Here is an 18,287-nt window from a genome sequence, read left to right on the forward strand (position 1 = left end):
TCTTTGCTACTCAGGCCCATCTCATGCCAGAGATAGTGTCAGGCAGTTGCAGGATTCACATGTCACTCTTCACTTAGATCCTCTTATGGTTAGACAGATTCCACTGATTTCTATCGCCAGCTTCTTAGTGCTGAGCCGCACTCTGATTTGAGACACAGGGCACAGAGGAAGGTTTGGAATGCATTGCCACATTTGATCATTGAGGAGATGTGTGCCGCTCTTGATGCCCCTTTTTCTATGCAGGAGTTCAGTCATGCTCTTCATGCCTTACCTCATGGTAAGTGTCCAGGGGAGGATGGCCTCTCCCCTGTTCTTTTCATTACTTTTTGGGATGAGATTGGGGCTGAGATCACATCGGCTCTCCAGGAGATGTGGGACAAAGGTTCTATGCCTTCTTCTCTCACTGAGGGGCTTATTTATCTTGTTCCTAAGAGTGGGAATAAGACATTGATTGGCCAATGGAGACCTATCACCTTACTTGGGACTGTATATAAGATTCTTGCTAAGGCAGTGAGCATCAGATTGTAGCCAATTTTGCAGGATGTCATTCATGATACTTAGAATGGATTCTTACACGGCAGGAGCATCTTTGATAACATTTTCTTGTTTTGGGGAGGCCGTCGAATGGGTTAAAGCGAGCAATTAGCCCTTAGCCATTCTGCTCTTGGATTTTGAAAAGCCCTGTGATAGAGTGGATTGGGACTTCCTTAAAGGTACTCTTAGTCGTATGGGCTTCTCTTAGAGATGGATCAAGGGAGTTTCATGCATGTATCGTGATGCCCATAGTAGTGTGCTTACTTGTGGTGATAGAGGAGAGCGGTTTTAGAGTTCTCGCTCAGTATTGTAGGGTTGCCCTTTAGCCCCATTATTATATATCATAGTTGCAGAGGCCATGAGCATCGTTCTCCGCTTCAGTGTTGGTATTTCTGGATTGAGGTTGCCTCTTCGTAGTCAAGAGGAATTGGTTGACTCTGAGTTAGCCGATGACACAGCCATGTCCTTGGAGGCTTCACATATATGCTTATGTTCCTTTTGGGTAGCACTAGAGGAGTTTTGTTTGGTAGCAGGGGCACTCATTAATTGGCACAAATCTGTTGGTTTTTGGGTTAGTGATTCAGCGAGAGTTGCTTGGGGTGCAGAGCTTGAGGAAGCATAGGCAACACACAGAGCTGCAACGCAGGGCTTCTCCTCTCTCTCTTGGTGAAAAGCAAGGCGGGCACAGGAGGGCTGAACTGCAACTGCACATGGGGAGGGGGGCTTCTTTTGGCAAAGATGGGGCTGCTCAGGCTGCAACACACACGCCTCTCTCTCTCTCTCTCTCTCTCTCTCTCTCTCTCTCCTTGCAACGAACACGTGGGCTGGACTGTAGGAAGTGGACTGCTCACGCTTGGGCTCTCTTTGCAAAAAGCAGGTGGCGCACAGAGCTGCAGGCAGGGTTTTGCTCTCTTTTTTTTTTCGTGAAATGGTGTTTCATATTATATGTAAAAATGTACATCAGCCACATGGCTCACACAGAACCTATGGCCCCAAAAAAACCCCACAAAAGATCCTCTAAAGGATCATGACCATGCAAACCTGTACACTAATAAGAAAGCCTCCTAGCCAAATAAGCATCCAAGATAAAAGCATCAAAGATGAGCCAACCGAGCCGCCGTAGACCATAATGAAATAACATCTACATCCAGTAGCTGAGCTGAGAGAAGAGAAGAAAACTGCCAAAGCAGCAAACCTCAGATACGTAGAATGTGCCCATGTATTCTAGACAAGGAATCAAAGATGAACCCATTCCGTGTAGTCCAAATATGCCAAAGTTCTGTCCATCTAAGGAAATGGAATATCACAAGGTGACTGTCCGAGGTAATGACTTGAGGACAAATCCCAAATATCCACTGATGAGCCGAAACAGTAGACCTCTCTACTGCCTCCCAAACGCGAGAGACAAAAGACCAAATCTGACGGGCCACTGGACAACTCATGAACAGATGCATAACTGTTTCAGTGCATGTCGTGCAGAAGAAGCAAGAGGCCAATGTAATTTTAGGACGGCTGAGCTGATCTCGTGTAGGTAACCCTCCCACCAACATCCTCCAAATGAAAACCTTACCCTGGTAAGGGAGTTTAGCCTGCCAACCACGCATAAGAGTTTTCTCCCACCATGATTTAGACTTGTGCAATCCCCACACCTTATTGGCCTTGGCTGAAACCCAATCTTTCTCTGATACGAGCTTATGATAGACCTGGTTAGCTGAAAGTGATATCAAGTCACCAGATTTACATAGTGTCGAATCAAGCCAAGGCTGATCTGCAGATGGCCGAGGCAATGGAGTAAAAGGCTCAATTGCATGCATGATGTCAACCCATAGTGGCTGAAATGTCCGAGGAACCCTAAAGTGCTTCCGAATATGAAGAAACGAATATGGCCTGTCACGACCAGGTATCACAGCATCTCGGATTCTAACCAAGCCTAACCTGACCATGCGGTTGAGTCGTATGCATAAAGCATCTCTGTTTGGCCAAACAATGACACGCGACTCCACAAATGTTTCGAACTGCAAAGAGTTCAAAAGTAGTCTTTCATGACCAGGATCCCACCGAGCCAATAGTAGAACTTCATGCCAAGAAAGGAGAATATGCGATAAAATGTGAGATAAGCGAATACGGACAGGATGAGCCGCATTCACAATGTCCCACCATGAAGCCTGCACACGTGTCCGTCCATGTGACAATCCCTCCAACTCAATCAAGTCACGAGCCATGAATACCCAAGGCTGCTCCTGCAAACACATATCCTGATAAAGCCCCAACCTACGCGCCACCATATGCAAGCGGACATCCAGTAAAGCAGCCCCACCAATTCTTTTGGGCGTCGTAATGTGATTCCAAGCTATCCATGTTTAACCCATAATATTTCCTTGCCTCTTCCACAGCATAAACCGAATGGGAGCAACCAAACGGAGAAGAGTTTTGTGCGTCCAAGGTAGCAAAGGCAAAAAATAGGAAATCATGCTAAGCATAATAACATGAGCTACCTTAACCCTCACGTGCATAGGCCACCCTTGAGCTTTCCAATACACAAATTTATCCAAGATCTGAGCAGAAATCCAAGCAAGAAGCGTTTGGGGGTCCACATCCACACCCACCGGATGCCCAAGATGACGAACAATGTCTCCTGTATGCACCACACGGCCTTGCCACCCTAATGCCTCAAGATCAATACAATGAGGGCTGATTTTGTTGAATTTATTTTCAGCCCAGAAGCCAACGCAAAATTATTCCAAGCTTCCATTGCTCGATCTATATTGGCTTTTTCGGCCCTGAGAAACATAAAAGTGTCATCCGCAAGGCGGGAGGCAGTCGCTATGGGACACTGCCACTGGCGCCTGGTTCGAGACTCTTGCAGCACACCGGGTGGGCAGATTCGTAGCCGCTCGGATGGGGATTACTCTCCATCCAAGCCGCTTGCGAAGGCCCGCCGTATGGCTGAGACAGCCTCCACCTCAGCAGGTCATCCATGAGGATCATCTCATGGAATGTAGAGGGCCTTGGCGGTGCACACTATGTATGTTATCATGGTTGCTTGAGGCAGGAGCTTCAGAGATGCCTGGTTGGGGGCAGTATTGATATTCTGATGATGCAGGAGCACCATCTGAGTGAGAGCAGGATTCGGAGATATGGGTCGGTGATGCCTGGTAGATGGGACACATTTTGGTCTGCAGGCTTGGGCCCTTGGGTGGGCAGGGTGGAGTATGTATGGTCATTGCGGATGTATGGCGGCAGGCCATTGTGGATCGCGGGGTCATTGTGCTTGGTAGAGCACAGTATGTTATTCTGAGGATGCACGATGAGCACTTTGGTGTGCTCAATGTCTATGCGCCCAATCCTGCTAGTGCCAGAGCAGAGTTCTGGACCCTTGTTACAGATGCATTGCCCGAGGCCGCACATTAATGTGTTGGGGGAGACTTCAACATGCTTGAGGACCCGGCCGATAGGGTGGGAGGCAGTCATGTTACAGTGCACGGCACGGAGCTTGCAGCTTGGGAGCGATTTTGTATGACACTGCGGATCACTGATGCATGGCGGCATGAGGCTTTCTCTCGTTCTCAGGACAGTCTTAGTTTTTCTCGATCGGATCGCCGGCAGTGAGGGACTAATCTATCACGGATTGATCGCCGGCAGTGAGGGACTAATCTATCACGGATTGATCGCTTCTATGTGGGCGACAGGTTCGGGGAGCGTGTGGCTCCGTTGGCATTCTCGCTGGCACCTCTTTTTCAGACCATGCGCCAGTTATTTTGACACTGGAGGAGAGGACATGGGAGACCAGCTTGCAGTTGAGGATCCCAGAGAGGATACTTACAGATCCCAGTCTTTCTGAGGACATTGAGAGGATATGGCATGATAACCAGAGCTCTGACCTGGATGCAGCAGGCGAGTGTGGCCAGGGACTCATCGAGCTCAGCTCTTTTCTGCACGCTACAGCCTTGACACGGCTGGGAGAGACTCAAGAGCGGGAGCGTCGCTTGAGACGTAGCCTTGCTTCGCTTCAGCGTCTTCAGGAGCAGCTGCCTACATGTGAGTGGGTGGCGTCCCAGCTGAGCCAGGCACGCCAGGAGATTCGAGAGGCAGAGGAGCAGAGACATGAGTTCTACTATCATCGCCAGGCCTCTCAGTGGACGCAGCTTGGTGATAGAGTGACTGGGGAGTTTTTTGAGATCACCGGACCCCGCCATGCCCGAGCAGGAGTTCGCCAGCTCAGGAGGCAGGACGGATCGTTAGCCACTGAGCCCGGGGAGATTAGAGCCATTGCCACTGAGTTCTATAGAGACCTGCTTTCAGCGGAGCCAGCCACCCACAGAGGCACGTGATGCTTGCAGACAGACTGTGTGGGCCCATGTGCAGAGGAGGGTCACAGATCGTATGCGCACAATTTTGGGTGAGCCCCTTTCAGAGGATGAGCTTGTTGAGGCTTTGAGGGTCCTTCCGCGTCATAGTTGCCCTGGGGAGGACGGATTGACGCCTGCCTTCTTTATGCGCTATTGGGACCTTTTGGGGCCAGGCCTCTGCAGGGGCTTTCAGTATGTTTTGGACGCTGGGGTGATGCCACATGGCTTTTCAGAGGGCTTGATCTTTCTTATCCCCAAGGGGGAGGGAGTGTTAGATGATATTCGGCATTGCAGGCCTATTACGATCCTCAATACTATCTACAAGGTCCTAGCAAAGGCCTTGAGTTTGAGGATCCAGCCCTTCCTTGGGGAGTTGATTCATGCTACCCAGACAGGATTTGTCAAGGAGCGTAGTATCCTTGACAACATTTTCACCTTTTGGGAGGCGACGGCCCGAGCTAGATTTCTCGGTGAGGACTTGGTCGTGATGCTTCTCGATTTTGAGAAGACATACGATAGGGTCGATTGGGGCTTCCTAGAGGGCACTATGCTTCGCCTGGGTTTTGAGCCAGACTAGATTCGAGGAGTGGCGGCTCTATACTCCACAGCTCGTAGCCAGATGTTGATGGCAGGAGGACGGGGGCCGAGTTTTGAGTTGACCAGATCAGTCCGTCAAGGATGCCCTCTCGCCCCGTTCCCTTTTCTCTTCTTTGCAAAGGCTATGAGCATGTATCTGACAGCACAGGAGGTTGGTTTGAGAGGACTCCAGCTTCCAATCTGGGGTGAGGACCTGCTCGATTCTGAGTTTGCAAATGACACGGGATTGTTTCTGCATGGCTAGGAGGCCAATCTGCAGAGGGCAGAGCAGTCGCTACAGGTTTTTGGTGTGGCTTCGGAAGCATTGATCAATTGGCGCAAGACAGTGGCTTTTTGGATCAGTAGCGCTCCCACTCCGTCATGGAGCCCAGACCCGGGTTTTAGATGGATTCCTCCTGGCACAGCAGTGCGGTACTGGGATGCCAGATTGGACTTGATTTGTCACCTGAGCAACAGATCGCCCCGCTTCTTCTGAGCATTCGGAAGAAGCTTTTATATTGGAGTACAGCTCGACTATCCTTGGCTGGGAGGGTGGTGGTGACAAATCAGGTGCTTTTAGCGACTTGCTGGATCTTCTCGAGCTCTTGTATCAGCCAGGTACAGAGGCTGATCAGGAACTTTCTTTGGTCTGGGCGGGATGGTCAGCCGGCCCGGGCTAAGGGTGCTTGGGCAGTTATCACTCTTCCGCTGGCCCAAGGGGGCTTGGGCATTATAGATCCAGCTGATGAGAGTAGAGCCTTGTTGGAGAAGCTTATTGTTCGGGGGCTGCTTCCAGGCGCTGAGCCTTGGAAGGAGCTTTTTCAGCGGCTACAGGCTAGAGCTCCCCCAACAGGGGGCACTTGGGCACCAGAGATACGGTGGATCTTCATAGAGATGAGGAGGACAGGCCTCAGTAGAGGATGGGAGGACAGATTTGCCTTGAGCATCCTGCGAGCTTGGGAGCTGCTAAGACCTGGGCTTTCTCAGAGACCTCCCACTTGTGATGAGGAGCGGGCCAGACAACCGCTCATCTGGAGCCCCGCGATACGCACAGAGCATGGTCATATGCTAGGTTCTCGGCCTCGTCTAGCTTGGGGACCATTGGCGGGGCAGGCCCAGCACGCAGTTTTGGAGATTGGCAGGCCTTTTGCAGCCTCTCGGAGGAGATCCAGGCGGAGAGGCTGAGTCACTTCAGAGGGGGGCTGATATGAGTGATGACATTCAGGAGGCACTCACTGAGGAGTGGTTCACGCTTTTCGAGCCGGCGGCCCCACGGTGGATGGGAGCCTTTACACAGTTGGAGATCCTGATTGCTGTCAGAGCTTGCATTGAGGATGGTAGATGCCTCTACTATGAGATACATGATGAGGGCAGACTTCAAAGAGTGGAGGCGTAGTCGCCTTTGGTTGCAGAGTGCATCTTTCAAATATATGGGTAGTGGGACCGCCGCTTCTCGGAAGTGGCATATTGATCCAGACCCTGCAGATGTGGACTCTGATTGGCGCATATGGGCATATGCTGCGCGCCCCTTGGCCCGGCTCCAGTGGGACCCTGGCAAGTACGAGTGGCATGATCCTTATGCATCCCCCGAGGCCACAGAGATCACCTTTTTCCAGTACACTTCGGCTGGGGAGGCATATTTTGACTGCGAGGAGGATGGTCTCTCCAGCTGCATCGGAGCATTGACGGCTACAAGGACTCTCACAGGAGTTCCTGGAGGATTTTGGGACCAGGCTCTGGGCTAGCCGACAAGCATGCTCTCGACTTTCCAGTGGCTGGTTGCCCACAGGGGCTCTGCAGTTGGCACCTGGCTTGTCTACAGTGGTCTTCCGTCGGCCTGCGTCAGATGCGGCCACCCATTGGAGACACAGCGACATTGCCTATGGGACTGTCCACAGGCGCAGCAGATTTGGCTGAGGATTCTGTGCATTTTGGCCCCCCTCTCTCCAGAGGGCATGTATACGTGGGAAGCCGCTGCTTGGTCGACTTCGTCAAGGCCTGCTCTGGGATACGAGTTGGAGCAGGACAGCCAAGCCATCAGATTCATTCGGGGCCAGCCTCGCCTTGTTCCTTCACCGGATTTCTCGTCCGCTGGCTAGACACAAGAGAGGGATCTACGCTGGGAGCTCCTCAGTAGCCTCACCATATGGTTCACCTGGAGAGCCCGTTGTTTCAGGGCCTTTGAGGGGAGACTGGAGCCACCAGCAGAGACTGTTCGGAGTATCTGGCAGGAGTTGATTCACACCCTGCGAGGACAGTATGACCGCATCCGGGGCGACTCGGATCGAGCGATCTTGCGGCGTCAGGCCTTCCACACCACTTGGCGCAGCGGCCCCTTCTATACTCTACACGCGGGTACCCCCTGATGGCACTACAGGCCACTTGTTTGGATTTTCCCCCCTCCTATTGTATGATATAGCCTCTCAGTTATTTATACTTGTATTTGCACTTTTTTGCACCTAGGGAGAGTCTCCCTAGCTGCCTTGATTGCATCTCTGCTCTGCCTCTTCCTATGAGCAAGAGAGGGGTTTTGTAGCCCAGTGGGCGTTATTTTTATAACTAATGAAAGGATCTTTTCTCGGAAAAAAAAAAAGAAAAGCACCCTGTGCAATACACCCATGAACAATGCACATGTTCCATCATATATTCATTTTAACATGTTTTCAACATCCACAAAAAATGCACGTGTTCCATCATATGTTCGTTTGAACATGTTAGGTGCTTTGATCAAAAATTCTCACAGACAAATAAGAAGGCTTTTCCATTTTTCACTTAGCATGCAACGTTTTGAACTTAAAAACCCTCTTAAGCAAAGGTTTCTAACGTAATCTACTTATAACAGGGCAATCCTACAAGCTGGAAATACTAATTAGCATGTGTTGTGAAAAAACAAAGTACGCTTAGTAACATCAGAAAAGAAATAAGACTGTAAAACTAAGAAGCATCAGGTTGTAAATACAATGTAAAGCTATGCACAAGAGGAAGAAACACTTCACATACCTTGGAAGTAGGTTGAATTTTTCTACCTGACCTTCTTGGCTCCAAGAGTTCTGCTCCAGACGTACCGAAGTCAATATCCTTCATAAATTCCTTAACTCGAAAAGTAGCTTGTTTTCCGTTTTCTTTCTCTTCAAGAGAGGGTTGTTTTTCCTTCTCCTTGACTGGACGAGAAGGTTGTTTCTCGTTTCCAACAAGATCCACAGGGGTGGCAACATATTGGCTGTCAAGAACTTGCAGCTTCTGCATTGCAGTGGTCTCTTTTGATAGGGTAACTGACGTGTTACGGGTTTGCCTATGATCTTTTAGCTGACCTGCAACTGTAGGCACCTTCTTGTTTGCCCCCTTTGGCTGTGATTTCTTAAGACCAGAAGCCAATTTTTCATGGCTAGATGCATTTTTTCGCATGACCGTCCTCGATTCTAGATGAGGAATCTCTCTCTCTTTCTTTTGAACATTATTCTTACTTTGAGCTATTTGAACAAACAACTCCTGTGCTCTTACTACCTGTTTGAAAGCATGGTTCTTTTTTGCCTGTGCACTATCTTTACTTGCTTCTGAAGATCCCATGTGAAATTCTAAGGCACGTAAATGATGGTCTTCATGCTTTCCAATTCCCTTCCCACCAGGAGAGCTACATGCTGCACTGCCAGGAGCATAAGCCTTGGCAGCTTCTAAAAGTTTCCTTCTCTTTGCGAGCTTCGAAACTCCTGATGCAACCTCTGAAACAACCTCAGAAATTTGACCATCCATGGGCAGATTAACAGCATTGATACAAGGATTCTTTTCCGCCAGGGACAATGACAGAACTTTATCTGTTGCACTCTCCCCAAAAACCTTCCTTTTCGTGGAATTAGAGATGTCCAATTGCCCTTTCTCAAATTTCTGCCGCTTTGCAATGGGAGTCTCACCCTGACAAAATCACAGGCAGCAACCAAATTTCAAGTTCTGGAAGGAGCAAGCATGACCAAAATTTACAGACAGACATACATGTACCTTCTGTAAGCCAATACTAGAATCAAGCAGTCTGAGATTTTCCTGTTTCATCTGGGTCCACAAAACCCATTGGCCATTACTCCATACCAAAGATGGTCTAAGTTTGGATGTTTTTATCAATGTTGTGCCACCATCCCCTGTATGAAGTGGCAGAAGAGAAAAAATAGTGCATATCTATGTGTAGAATCTCATCACTTTATGAGAATGACAAAGTAGCTGCTTCTTGAATTAAGAAGAATTTTCTTCAGGGAGAGAAGACATTCTTTGCAAAAATCACAAGTGCATCAGTTCTCACCTTGGAAGAGAACTCTGGCCTTGCTCTCATTTTCCTCCAAAAAATCCACTATTTTCCCTTCTCGCCACCTAAAACCACCAGTACCGGTCACTGTAACCAAAACTTGTGATGAAAACAACACCATGTGTGGACAGAAGTTGAGCCATATAGCATCAGTGTACATTACCTATGTAGCCCAATCTTACATACGAAACATACAACAAATTTTGTCATGCATCATTTGAGTAGAATAAATGCTCAAATATAAGAAACAACATACCCATCCTGAATCCAAGCATCAACTCGATCTCCCATAGACCACTTCATATTTGTCATTGCTTCGCTCCTCCGTTTTCTTTTGCCCTCACAGCTAATAATGGTGTTTGGATGAGCCAATCGGAGCCTAGGAGGAGCATCACCAGCTGTGTTCTCAAGCTCAATCCATTCCTCAAGAGGATGACAACCTGTTGCAACACGGAGGGGGCATTGATAAGGGCAGAGAACCAAGCGATTCCACACCGTTTCTGCAAGCATGACAGCGCATTCCACTCGCGTTAAAACTTCACTACTGACCATCAACTGATAGTAGCTTGTCATAAAGCACCAAAGCCTTTCCACCTTCTACATTCAGAACTCTGGCAGAAAACCATATTCCAAGGAGGCCCTCCTTGTCTGACAGTACCTGAATAAGCATACAACGTTTTACACTGCCTGCAAGAAATGCAGCAACAATGCGACTAAAGCTTCTGAAAATGGTTGACAGCAACAAGCAACCATTGGCAGAACCAGAGCAAATCCAAAACAAGCAGCACAAAACAGCTAAACAACTAAGTCAAAGGTACTAACTTCAACAAATGAATTCTTGGCAATCTGGATTGCAAATTGTGCATCCTGCACTGTTACTAAACCCGCTTTGTGACAAATCTCTGTACGTGTGCCCATTCCTGGATGCTCATTGGCTCCTGCTTTGCTGCAAGTGAGAATGCCTGCATAATCTGGATAAGCATTACCTTCACACTTATTGTTTTCCGAAGTATCCAGTGCATCTCCTAAGAAATGCTCTGTCGACTGGTTTGCACCTCCTACTTCTTCCTGTGTCGGAATCTCTTTTACCACACCATTATCTTTCTTATTTAACGCCTTTTCTGGTGTAACAGAATCCTCTCCTATCCCTGGGTACTGTGCTGGAATTTTCGATTCACTTCCCCTCTGAGTAAACTTATCTTTATCCTGCAAGAGACCACATGATGCCAACCTGCAAAATCCTTCAGGACCGGCCTCTAGCAGCATATCCATATTGAAAGGGACAGAATCACCTATTGCTACTACAGATCCAACTTGGGAGACAACAGCAGTGACTAGTTCAGCTGCTCTTACAACCGAGTCAAGATTCTGTGCTCTCATTTTAGATGCAGATGCAGCTTCAAGCCTCTTTTTAGAAGCTATTTTGGCTGCTTCCATTATCGATTTGAAACTATTTGGCATCTCCCACCTTTGGAACAAATCATTATTTTCAATTTCATCTAGCAATAGCTGTCTTAAGGTAAGATCCTCACTTCCACCAGAACCTTGTCCTTCCTTCGTTTCTTCAATGACTCTCAAGGCTTCTTCCTTCATTGTCTTTGCCTGAATAGCAGCCTCATAGGCCACTCTTGCAACTGCTGCTGCAGCTTTTGCAACTGATGCAGCAGTTGTTATTGCAATGGCTGATGATACAAGCTGCATTTCAATGTCAGAGATAAGACCAGAGCTATTTCGAGATTGAAGCTGACTCCACATGGACTCACTCTCTCTCACAGAAGAAGCCGCTCTTAAAGAGGCTTCTTCTGCTCTTGCCTTTGCTTGCTCCAAATAAGTAACGAAATTCTGGGAAATCATTAGCCTTTGACGCTCCACGGTAGATACAAGCTGGCATTCAGCTGTAGGACGTGCAGAGGCAGCACCACACAAATTAGCCAAGGGAAGGATTGAAGTCTGATTAGTAGGTGGTGCTTCAGAAAAGATCTGATTAGTAGGTGGTGCTTCAGAAAAGATCTGAGTGTTTGCAACAGCTACGGCAAGAGACTCAGCAGAAGTGCATGTTGGCAAGATTAGCGGACTGGATGTTACTAAACCATTTAGGTGAGATCCAGAGCTCCACCCTGTTACATTGAGAGCAGCTGCTGCAACAGGAGGGGCCATCTCTACTGAAGGAATTGTATCCGTCAACTTGTCTGTAGACATAACCAAGGGTTCAGATTCAGTTTTATTTCTCTTTCGCGGTCGGGATGCTGAAGCAGCTTGCTTTTTCTGTAGAAATCCTGTGTCATTCGCTGCACATGTGAAAGCGGATAAAGGCCCTAGTACTGGTGTTGAAAGTGAAAAGCTCCCTGGCACAAGTGACTTGGATGACATGGATCCTTTCCTACTAGTGGCAGCTGTTTCATTGGTCAAACAAGAACCCATAACAGACTGAGTATGGGTAAAAGGAACTGAAAAATTATAGCCAGCTTGCAGTGGTTGGGCTTTCCATGTACTACCAGAAACTGGGGGATGGGAGATGCAATGTGTGGCTCCAAGCACAAACTGTCCAGGAGGTGTTGGAAACATTGGGGCTTGTTGTTGATTAGTATGTGCTCCGCTTGATTGAGGAGGTACCAAACTTTCATGCAATGGAGGAGAGGGCTGTGACCACATTGCAGCTGATGTGACAGGAAATAGAGGAGAACTCATTAGGACTGGTTGACTATTTTTTCTTGCTTGCTTACGAGTACCAGCTTCAACACCCTGTCTCACACTTGGAGAGGAGCCCTTCGAGGGAGGGATGTCTTCAAATGTTCCATTTGAAACAGAAACATTTCTAGCATCCAAGGTGCTGATTGCAGATCCCAAACCAAGGCCTCCTGAGTTGCCGCTGGCCCTTGAACCTTCTTCCGAATTTCTAACTGGCGGTACTTGAGACAAGCCATAGAGATTAACTCCGAATGAGCGTGCCAAACCTCTTGGTGTGCTGACTGAACATTTATTATGGATCCTCTCAACAGCTTTTTGCCATGAATTCTCCCAAAGACCCCTTCCTGCTGCTCATGTGTAACAGCATGCAAGGCATAAAATCAATGTCAAATACAATCTTCCATCAAACTGTACAAATTTTATTTAAAGTATCAAATGTCAAGCCAGAAGATAGACGATTATCTCAACAAGCCACAACCTTCAGGTGTATCAGAGAACGCTGTTATCATCAATGTTTCATCCGGTAATCCTCCCTGGCTACAGTGTCATAAAGTTCACACAAAAACATAAGAAAGCCATCAGACATCTATTTTCATTTCCACTCTCTCAGAAAAACAATGGAAACTAGATGTAAATGGAAACAGATGGGTTTTTCAGCTTACATAAGAGAGCCATAAACAAGGATTTGAGCACGCAATTGCATTTGCTGCGACTCACTAAAAGGTCGCCCGATTACATTTGTCAAAACATTACGCTGCATGGAGATTACTGAAGCACCAGTTTTCTTCGTCTTTGGAGACGTTTGAGGATAATCGTAGATTTGAAAAAAGGAAGCTTCTCTTTTTTTCTCACTGCCTGATGCATTCCTGAATTTTGATCCTCTGAAATGTGCATTTTTCTCAGTAGGTTGAGTGTGTCTGTTTTGAATCGGTACTTTTGGGCTGGATTGGGAAGCTGAAGCAGAACCAGTTTTGTGGTTTCCGCTGAACTCTCTGCATATCTCATGCTCTTCAAAATCTGCAAACACTTGAAGTTGAGCATCAATCTTTGTTCTAGTACTTTCGGAGAGATTCCTCGTCCTCACCTTGTCTTGCAAGATTATGTTCCCTGCTTGAATCTGCCCATCAAACACCACGAAGAAGCACAAAAAAAGGGCAATGTTAACTTAATCTCTAACAGGCTTTAAAACAAACAGGAAGCACACAGTTGAAATATCTTTTTACTTTTCCAACAAACTAGCAATCTTTTGACTTTCCAAGGCCTTTGTGGGTTACTGAGTTCCTAACTTTAACATAGACCTGAATGAAAAAACGGCAACACTTACGTGTTCAAGTGTTGAGAGTTCAGACTTTCTTCAAACTAAGCAAAGTTGACAAACAGTAGACATTACACACACTTGCATAACTTTGATTATTCCAGAATCCGATCAAGAAGCTTCTACCAAAACATTTCTCTGATTGCACCAAAAACTATCCAAGATGCATTCAAAAGGGCCATGAGAAGTACTGAAACTAACTACTGGAGTTTAAAGCCCCCCCAACAGCATAGGAAAATTAAAAGAGGCTTTGAGAAGGTTATTTTTTTTTCCCTGGAAAAATATCCTTCAATTAGTTAAAGAAAAAACAGCCACAAAGGGCTAAGTAAAACTACGACGGGCTAGATAAGGGCCGGAAACAAGTGATCATAAGGGGAAGAGATGCTTCTCCTCCGGCTGGCTGCTCTGTGAGGAGAAGGCTATCTCATAAGGGGGGGGGGGGGGGGGGGGGGGACAACCACACAGGTAGTCTGTAATGCCAAATGGGGTCACCGCCTCTATCTGTGAGGAAAGGGCCAGGCCTCCAAAGTCTCAAGAAGGCTTCCCGCTACTTCCGCTACTTCCGCATACAGTTAGAACCTCCCTGTAGCTTCCCCCACTGACCGCAAAGGGTGTGAATGATATCAAGCCATATGCTCCTAATGGTCTCAACTGGCGGAGTGTGGGTGCCCTCGATGGCCTCGCTGCATCTAGCACACCAAATGTGGCTGCAATGCTACTGCAAACCTCCCATCTCTACCATGAATTTGGGCGCCCGGCAATCACCTGCAAGAGGGGCTGTGACTGGTACTACTGCAATACGATGGTGAGAGACTTGAAGGGCTAGCCCTCCCCCATCCTCCTCATAAGCCGTGATCGCTCCAGCCTCTGTGGCCCAAGCGACAGTGCCGCAAGTGATGATCCAGGTCGATGCCCTGTCCATAGCGAAGATGCGAAGAATCCGCTGCCAAATCTGCTGAGCCTTCGGGCAATCCCAAAGGCAATGTCGCTAAGACTGCCGATGGTGGCCGCACCGCGGACAAGCCGCTGACCAACCTCCAACTGCTAGCCAAGTACCGACCGCCAAACTCCTGTGTGCCATCAACCAAAGAAAGTGTGATCTTTCTAGGCCGAAAGCTGTCCCAAAGCCTCTTCCAGAAATCTGAAAGGAAGCATTGTGATAGGTCTTGTGGCTGCCAATGTGTTGCTGTTGCCGGTGTGCCATCTATCTCAATCCTGCGGCCTAGCCACGATGTATATGCAAAGAAGGGGGCATCCAGAGTCTCCTCCCAATCTATGGGATCATGCCACATCCACTCTCCCGGGTCCCACTGCAGCCGCGTGAGAGGTCGGCACTCCGAAATCCATAGCCTTGGCCGCTACTGGATCTATGTGCCATTCCCATGCCCGAAAATCTCACCCTCACCCTCAGTAAGGTGCAGCCTCTGAAATCCTCCAAGGGAAGCTCTGATCTCTCTAGCCTGTCATGGGATCCAATAGAAAAAGTGAGCAGAAAAAGTGAGCAGACCACTGTCCTCATCTGCTCCATGGACCGCCACGAGGATATCGTGCCTGGTAAACACTCCTAACCACACTGGGGGGGGGGGTTCTGGAATAGGCATCAGCCATTCCTGGGGGATAGCTGAGTCAATGTCGATGTTGAGCCTATCTCGTCCCCGGATGTCATGTGCACAGTGTGTATCTACCGTGTGCTACACGCACGCAAGACTAGTTTCGAGGCTTGGGGAAGCTTGCAACTAGGCAGGCTGATTGACGAGCTGAGTTAGCGAAATACTAACGGGCGGGCACCCAAGTATGTCATGTGCACAGTGTGTATCTACCGTGTGCTACACGCACACAAGACTATTTTTGAGGCTTGGGGAAGCTTGGAACTAGGCAGGCTGATTGACGAGCTAAGTTAGGGAAATACTAACGAGCGGGCACCCAAGTAAGGACGGGCGGTCGCCCAAGTGTGGACGCCCCATGACCGGCCAAGAGCCTATAAAAGGGTGGCCAAGGTTAGTTATTGGGATATAGAGAGTCTCGCGAGTTTGTGAGAGCTCTATGGTCTTGGAGCCTGGATCTAGTGCAGACGTGCACCTGCTTTACGCAGCCGAGGTTGGCAGCAATCTCGAGGCCTGCGAGGGCAGCTTCGTGGCAGTATGGGACGTCGCGAGGAGGAGATTGGTCAGTACGTCATCCTAGTTAGCTCAGCTCGTGGCTCGGAGGGGACAGCCAAGACTATGGGCTCGCCGACGACTGTCATGGTTGGGAGGTGAGTCAGGCCTGCACCCCTTTGTTTGTTTGTTTATTCGTTTGTTTGCAGGATTCGAGTCGCATACCAAGATCGATCACGAGGAGATCCATGGGGATTTGATAGTGGTATCAGAGCATACCTCGTGAACGAGCAAGTCGGTAGGTAGAGAAGAAGAGGTCGAAGAAAGGTATGTGTTAAAAAGCTTGCTGTTTTTCTGTGCATACTGCTGTTTTCAGTTTCAGTATGTGTTTTTTCTTCATCAAAGAAACCCATATTGATGGGAGGTGGTAGTTTAGGAAGGGTTGATTGCTTCGCAAGAAGTAGGAGATTCGTTTGTGCAGTCATATGAACGTTGAGAGAGAAAACAAAAATAGAAAAGCACCTTTGCTTTTGGTTGAACTCGAACGATAGCAAGAGAAGGAGAGCAAGCGTGTGAGAGGTAGCATTTGGCGGGTGTAGCGTTTGGTGCATGGGCTTGCGTAGCCAGGCAGGCCAAACCCACATTGGCGCCTAGACCAGGCCCACGTAGGCGCCTACCAGGCCGGCAGGCGCCCGCTGCCAACGGCCATGATGCCCAGGCCCACGCCGCCTAGGCAGGCGGACAAACGTCCAAGCCTACACCACCATGTGGCCAGGCTAGCGCAAGCGCAGCCTGCCGTAAAGGCACCCACAAAAACGAAGGTGAAGCTGGCGGCGTTTTTCCGAAGGGACAGAGAGAAAAAAAAAAGGCAAAACAGCAAACGCATGCGCTAGCCCGATTCGGTACTTTGCTTTTTTGTTTTTTATTAAACTTTTTTTCAAAAGTTTACGGGTCCCTAAGATTCAACGTGTGTTCTTTTTCTTTTTCTTTTTCTTTTTTAAGAAAAGAGAATTTATATATATATATATTTTTTTTGAAAAAAAAAAACAGAAAAGCAAAAGCCAAAGATAGCTTTTGGGGACTTTTAGTTTTTTTTGAAACCTTTATAAACCCCCTTAAGTGGGCTTCTTGCCACACATCTCTCAAGTTTTCAAGCTCTCAAGCTCTCAAGTTCACTCGCACTCTTGTTGTGCAAAGATCGAATTTTCCCTCCACGTACCCTCTTCATGATGTCGACCCAAGAATCAGAGTTGGAGCCCCTTGTGGAACACGAAGGCTTGCCGGCTACGGAAGGTACCGATGCCGATCTTTTTGACAATTTTGTGTCAAAATCAGATTTCCAAGAGTTCAAAGTAGCTCTCGAAGCTTCTTCGACGAAACGTCAGGCACGAATCGCAGCCCAGATGCAAGCTTTGCAGAACTCTATTGCTCTATTGACCACTACCCTCTCTACTTTCTCGAGTATGGATACCTTGGCCTCTGCTTTAGGCCCCAACGTTCCTCCGGAACCGTTTGGACGCGAGCAAAAGCAGCGCACCAAGGAGATCGTGGACACGTGGCTACATAAGTGGCAAGTTCACTTTCAGTTTCACCCATATGATGATGGAAAGAAGATAAAGTTAACAGCAGGTTTCCTATCCGGCAAAGCTTTGCTTTGGTGGAAGAAACTCAACCCTAAGCCAACGACTTGGGCACAATTCAAAGACGTCTTCAAGAAAGAATTCCTCAAGAAAGAGGATGATTCTGATGTTGTTGCCCGGTTTTCAGCTTTGACCATGACCTCGCAGCACCTCACTTATGAGGTCTACCTCCAGAAGTTTCGTGACTTGCAGATGAAAGCTACAAAGATGGATCCCACTACTCTTTTGGGGTTTTTCGTAGCTGGTTTACCAGACTCATACCGATTACAGGTAAAAAATAACAAATGTAAAACATTGGACGAGGCCATTCATTGAGCTCGTATTTATGATGATACAATGGTCTCTTCCAAGTCGAAACCCGTTACCGAGCAAGGAAACAAGCATAAAAGAAAGTTCTCCGCACCTATGGCTAACACGACTGAAGGAAAGTCTTCGGACCAACCTTCGAAGAATTCAAGTTCGACACCAACGAAGAAGAAACGACTCCTTAGGGCTTTAAAGCTCAAGAAGGAAGGACGTTGTTTTATCTGCGAAGAAAAAGGACAAATGCGTAATGAGTGCCCGAAGCAAAAGGGTGCAAAGACAAACGCAGGACCCAAGCCAAAGGCAGCTAACCAGTTCTCTTTGACAGATACGTCAATTACTGTACTTTCTCGCCCTAGTACTTGTTCTGATTGTCTGTTCAATTCTAAAGTATTTGGCTTGCATGATCTTCTCCGAGTTTATGGAGAAGTGAATGGCCATAAGATTCACATTCTTCTAGACCCTGGCAGCTCACACAACTTTGTTAACTACAAA

The 18,287-nt window shown here is 47.9% G+C and overlaps 1 protein-coding gene across 4 annotated transcripts in view; it reads right to left on the minus strand.

The window, feature by feature from the left end:
- LOC147642232 (uncharacterized) overlaps positions 1 to 18,287 on the minus strand; it is a 90,109-nt gene that overhangs the window by 43,784 nt on the left and 28,038 nt on the right. For 2 of the 4 annotated variants that reach the window (XM_086804201.1, XM_086804226.1), the window contains 8 exons: positions 13,101 to 13,555; positions 12,917 to 12,975; positions 10,573 to 12,785; positions 10,300 to 10,408; positions 10,007 to 10,190; positions 9,748 to 9,815; positions 9,453 to 9,589; positions 8,460 to 9,368 (listed from right to left, as the gene is read on the minus strand). In XM_086804201.1, the coding sequence (XP_086660327.1) occupies positions 8,460 to 9,368; positions 9,453 to 9,589; positions 9,748 to 9,815; positions 10,007 to 10,190; positions 10,300 to 10,408; positions 10,573 to 12,785; positions 12,917 to 12,975; positions 13,101 to 13,555 (4,134 nt within the window). The remainder of the gene's footprint in view (positions 1 to 8,459; positions 9,369 to 9,452; positions 9,590 to 9,747; positions 9,816 to 10,006; positions 10,191 to 10,299; positions 10,409 to 10,572; positions 12,786 to 12,916; positions 12,976 to 13,100; positions 13,556 to 18,287) is intronic. The other 2 variants (XM_086804217.1, XM_086804209.1) reach the window with 2 other exon arrangements.

The sequence above is a fragment of the Cibotium barometz genome, chromosome 1 (genome assembly GCF_041138505.1).
Source record: "Cibotium barometz isolate CiBa-2024 chromosome 1, ASM4113850v1, whole genome shotgun sequence".
Classification (NCBI taxonomy): domain Eukaryota; kingdom Viridiplantae; phylum Streptophyta; class Polypodiopsida; order Cyatheales; family Cibotiaceae; genus Cibotium; species Cibotium barometz.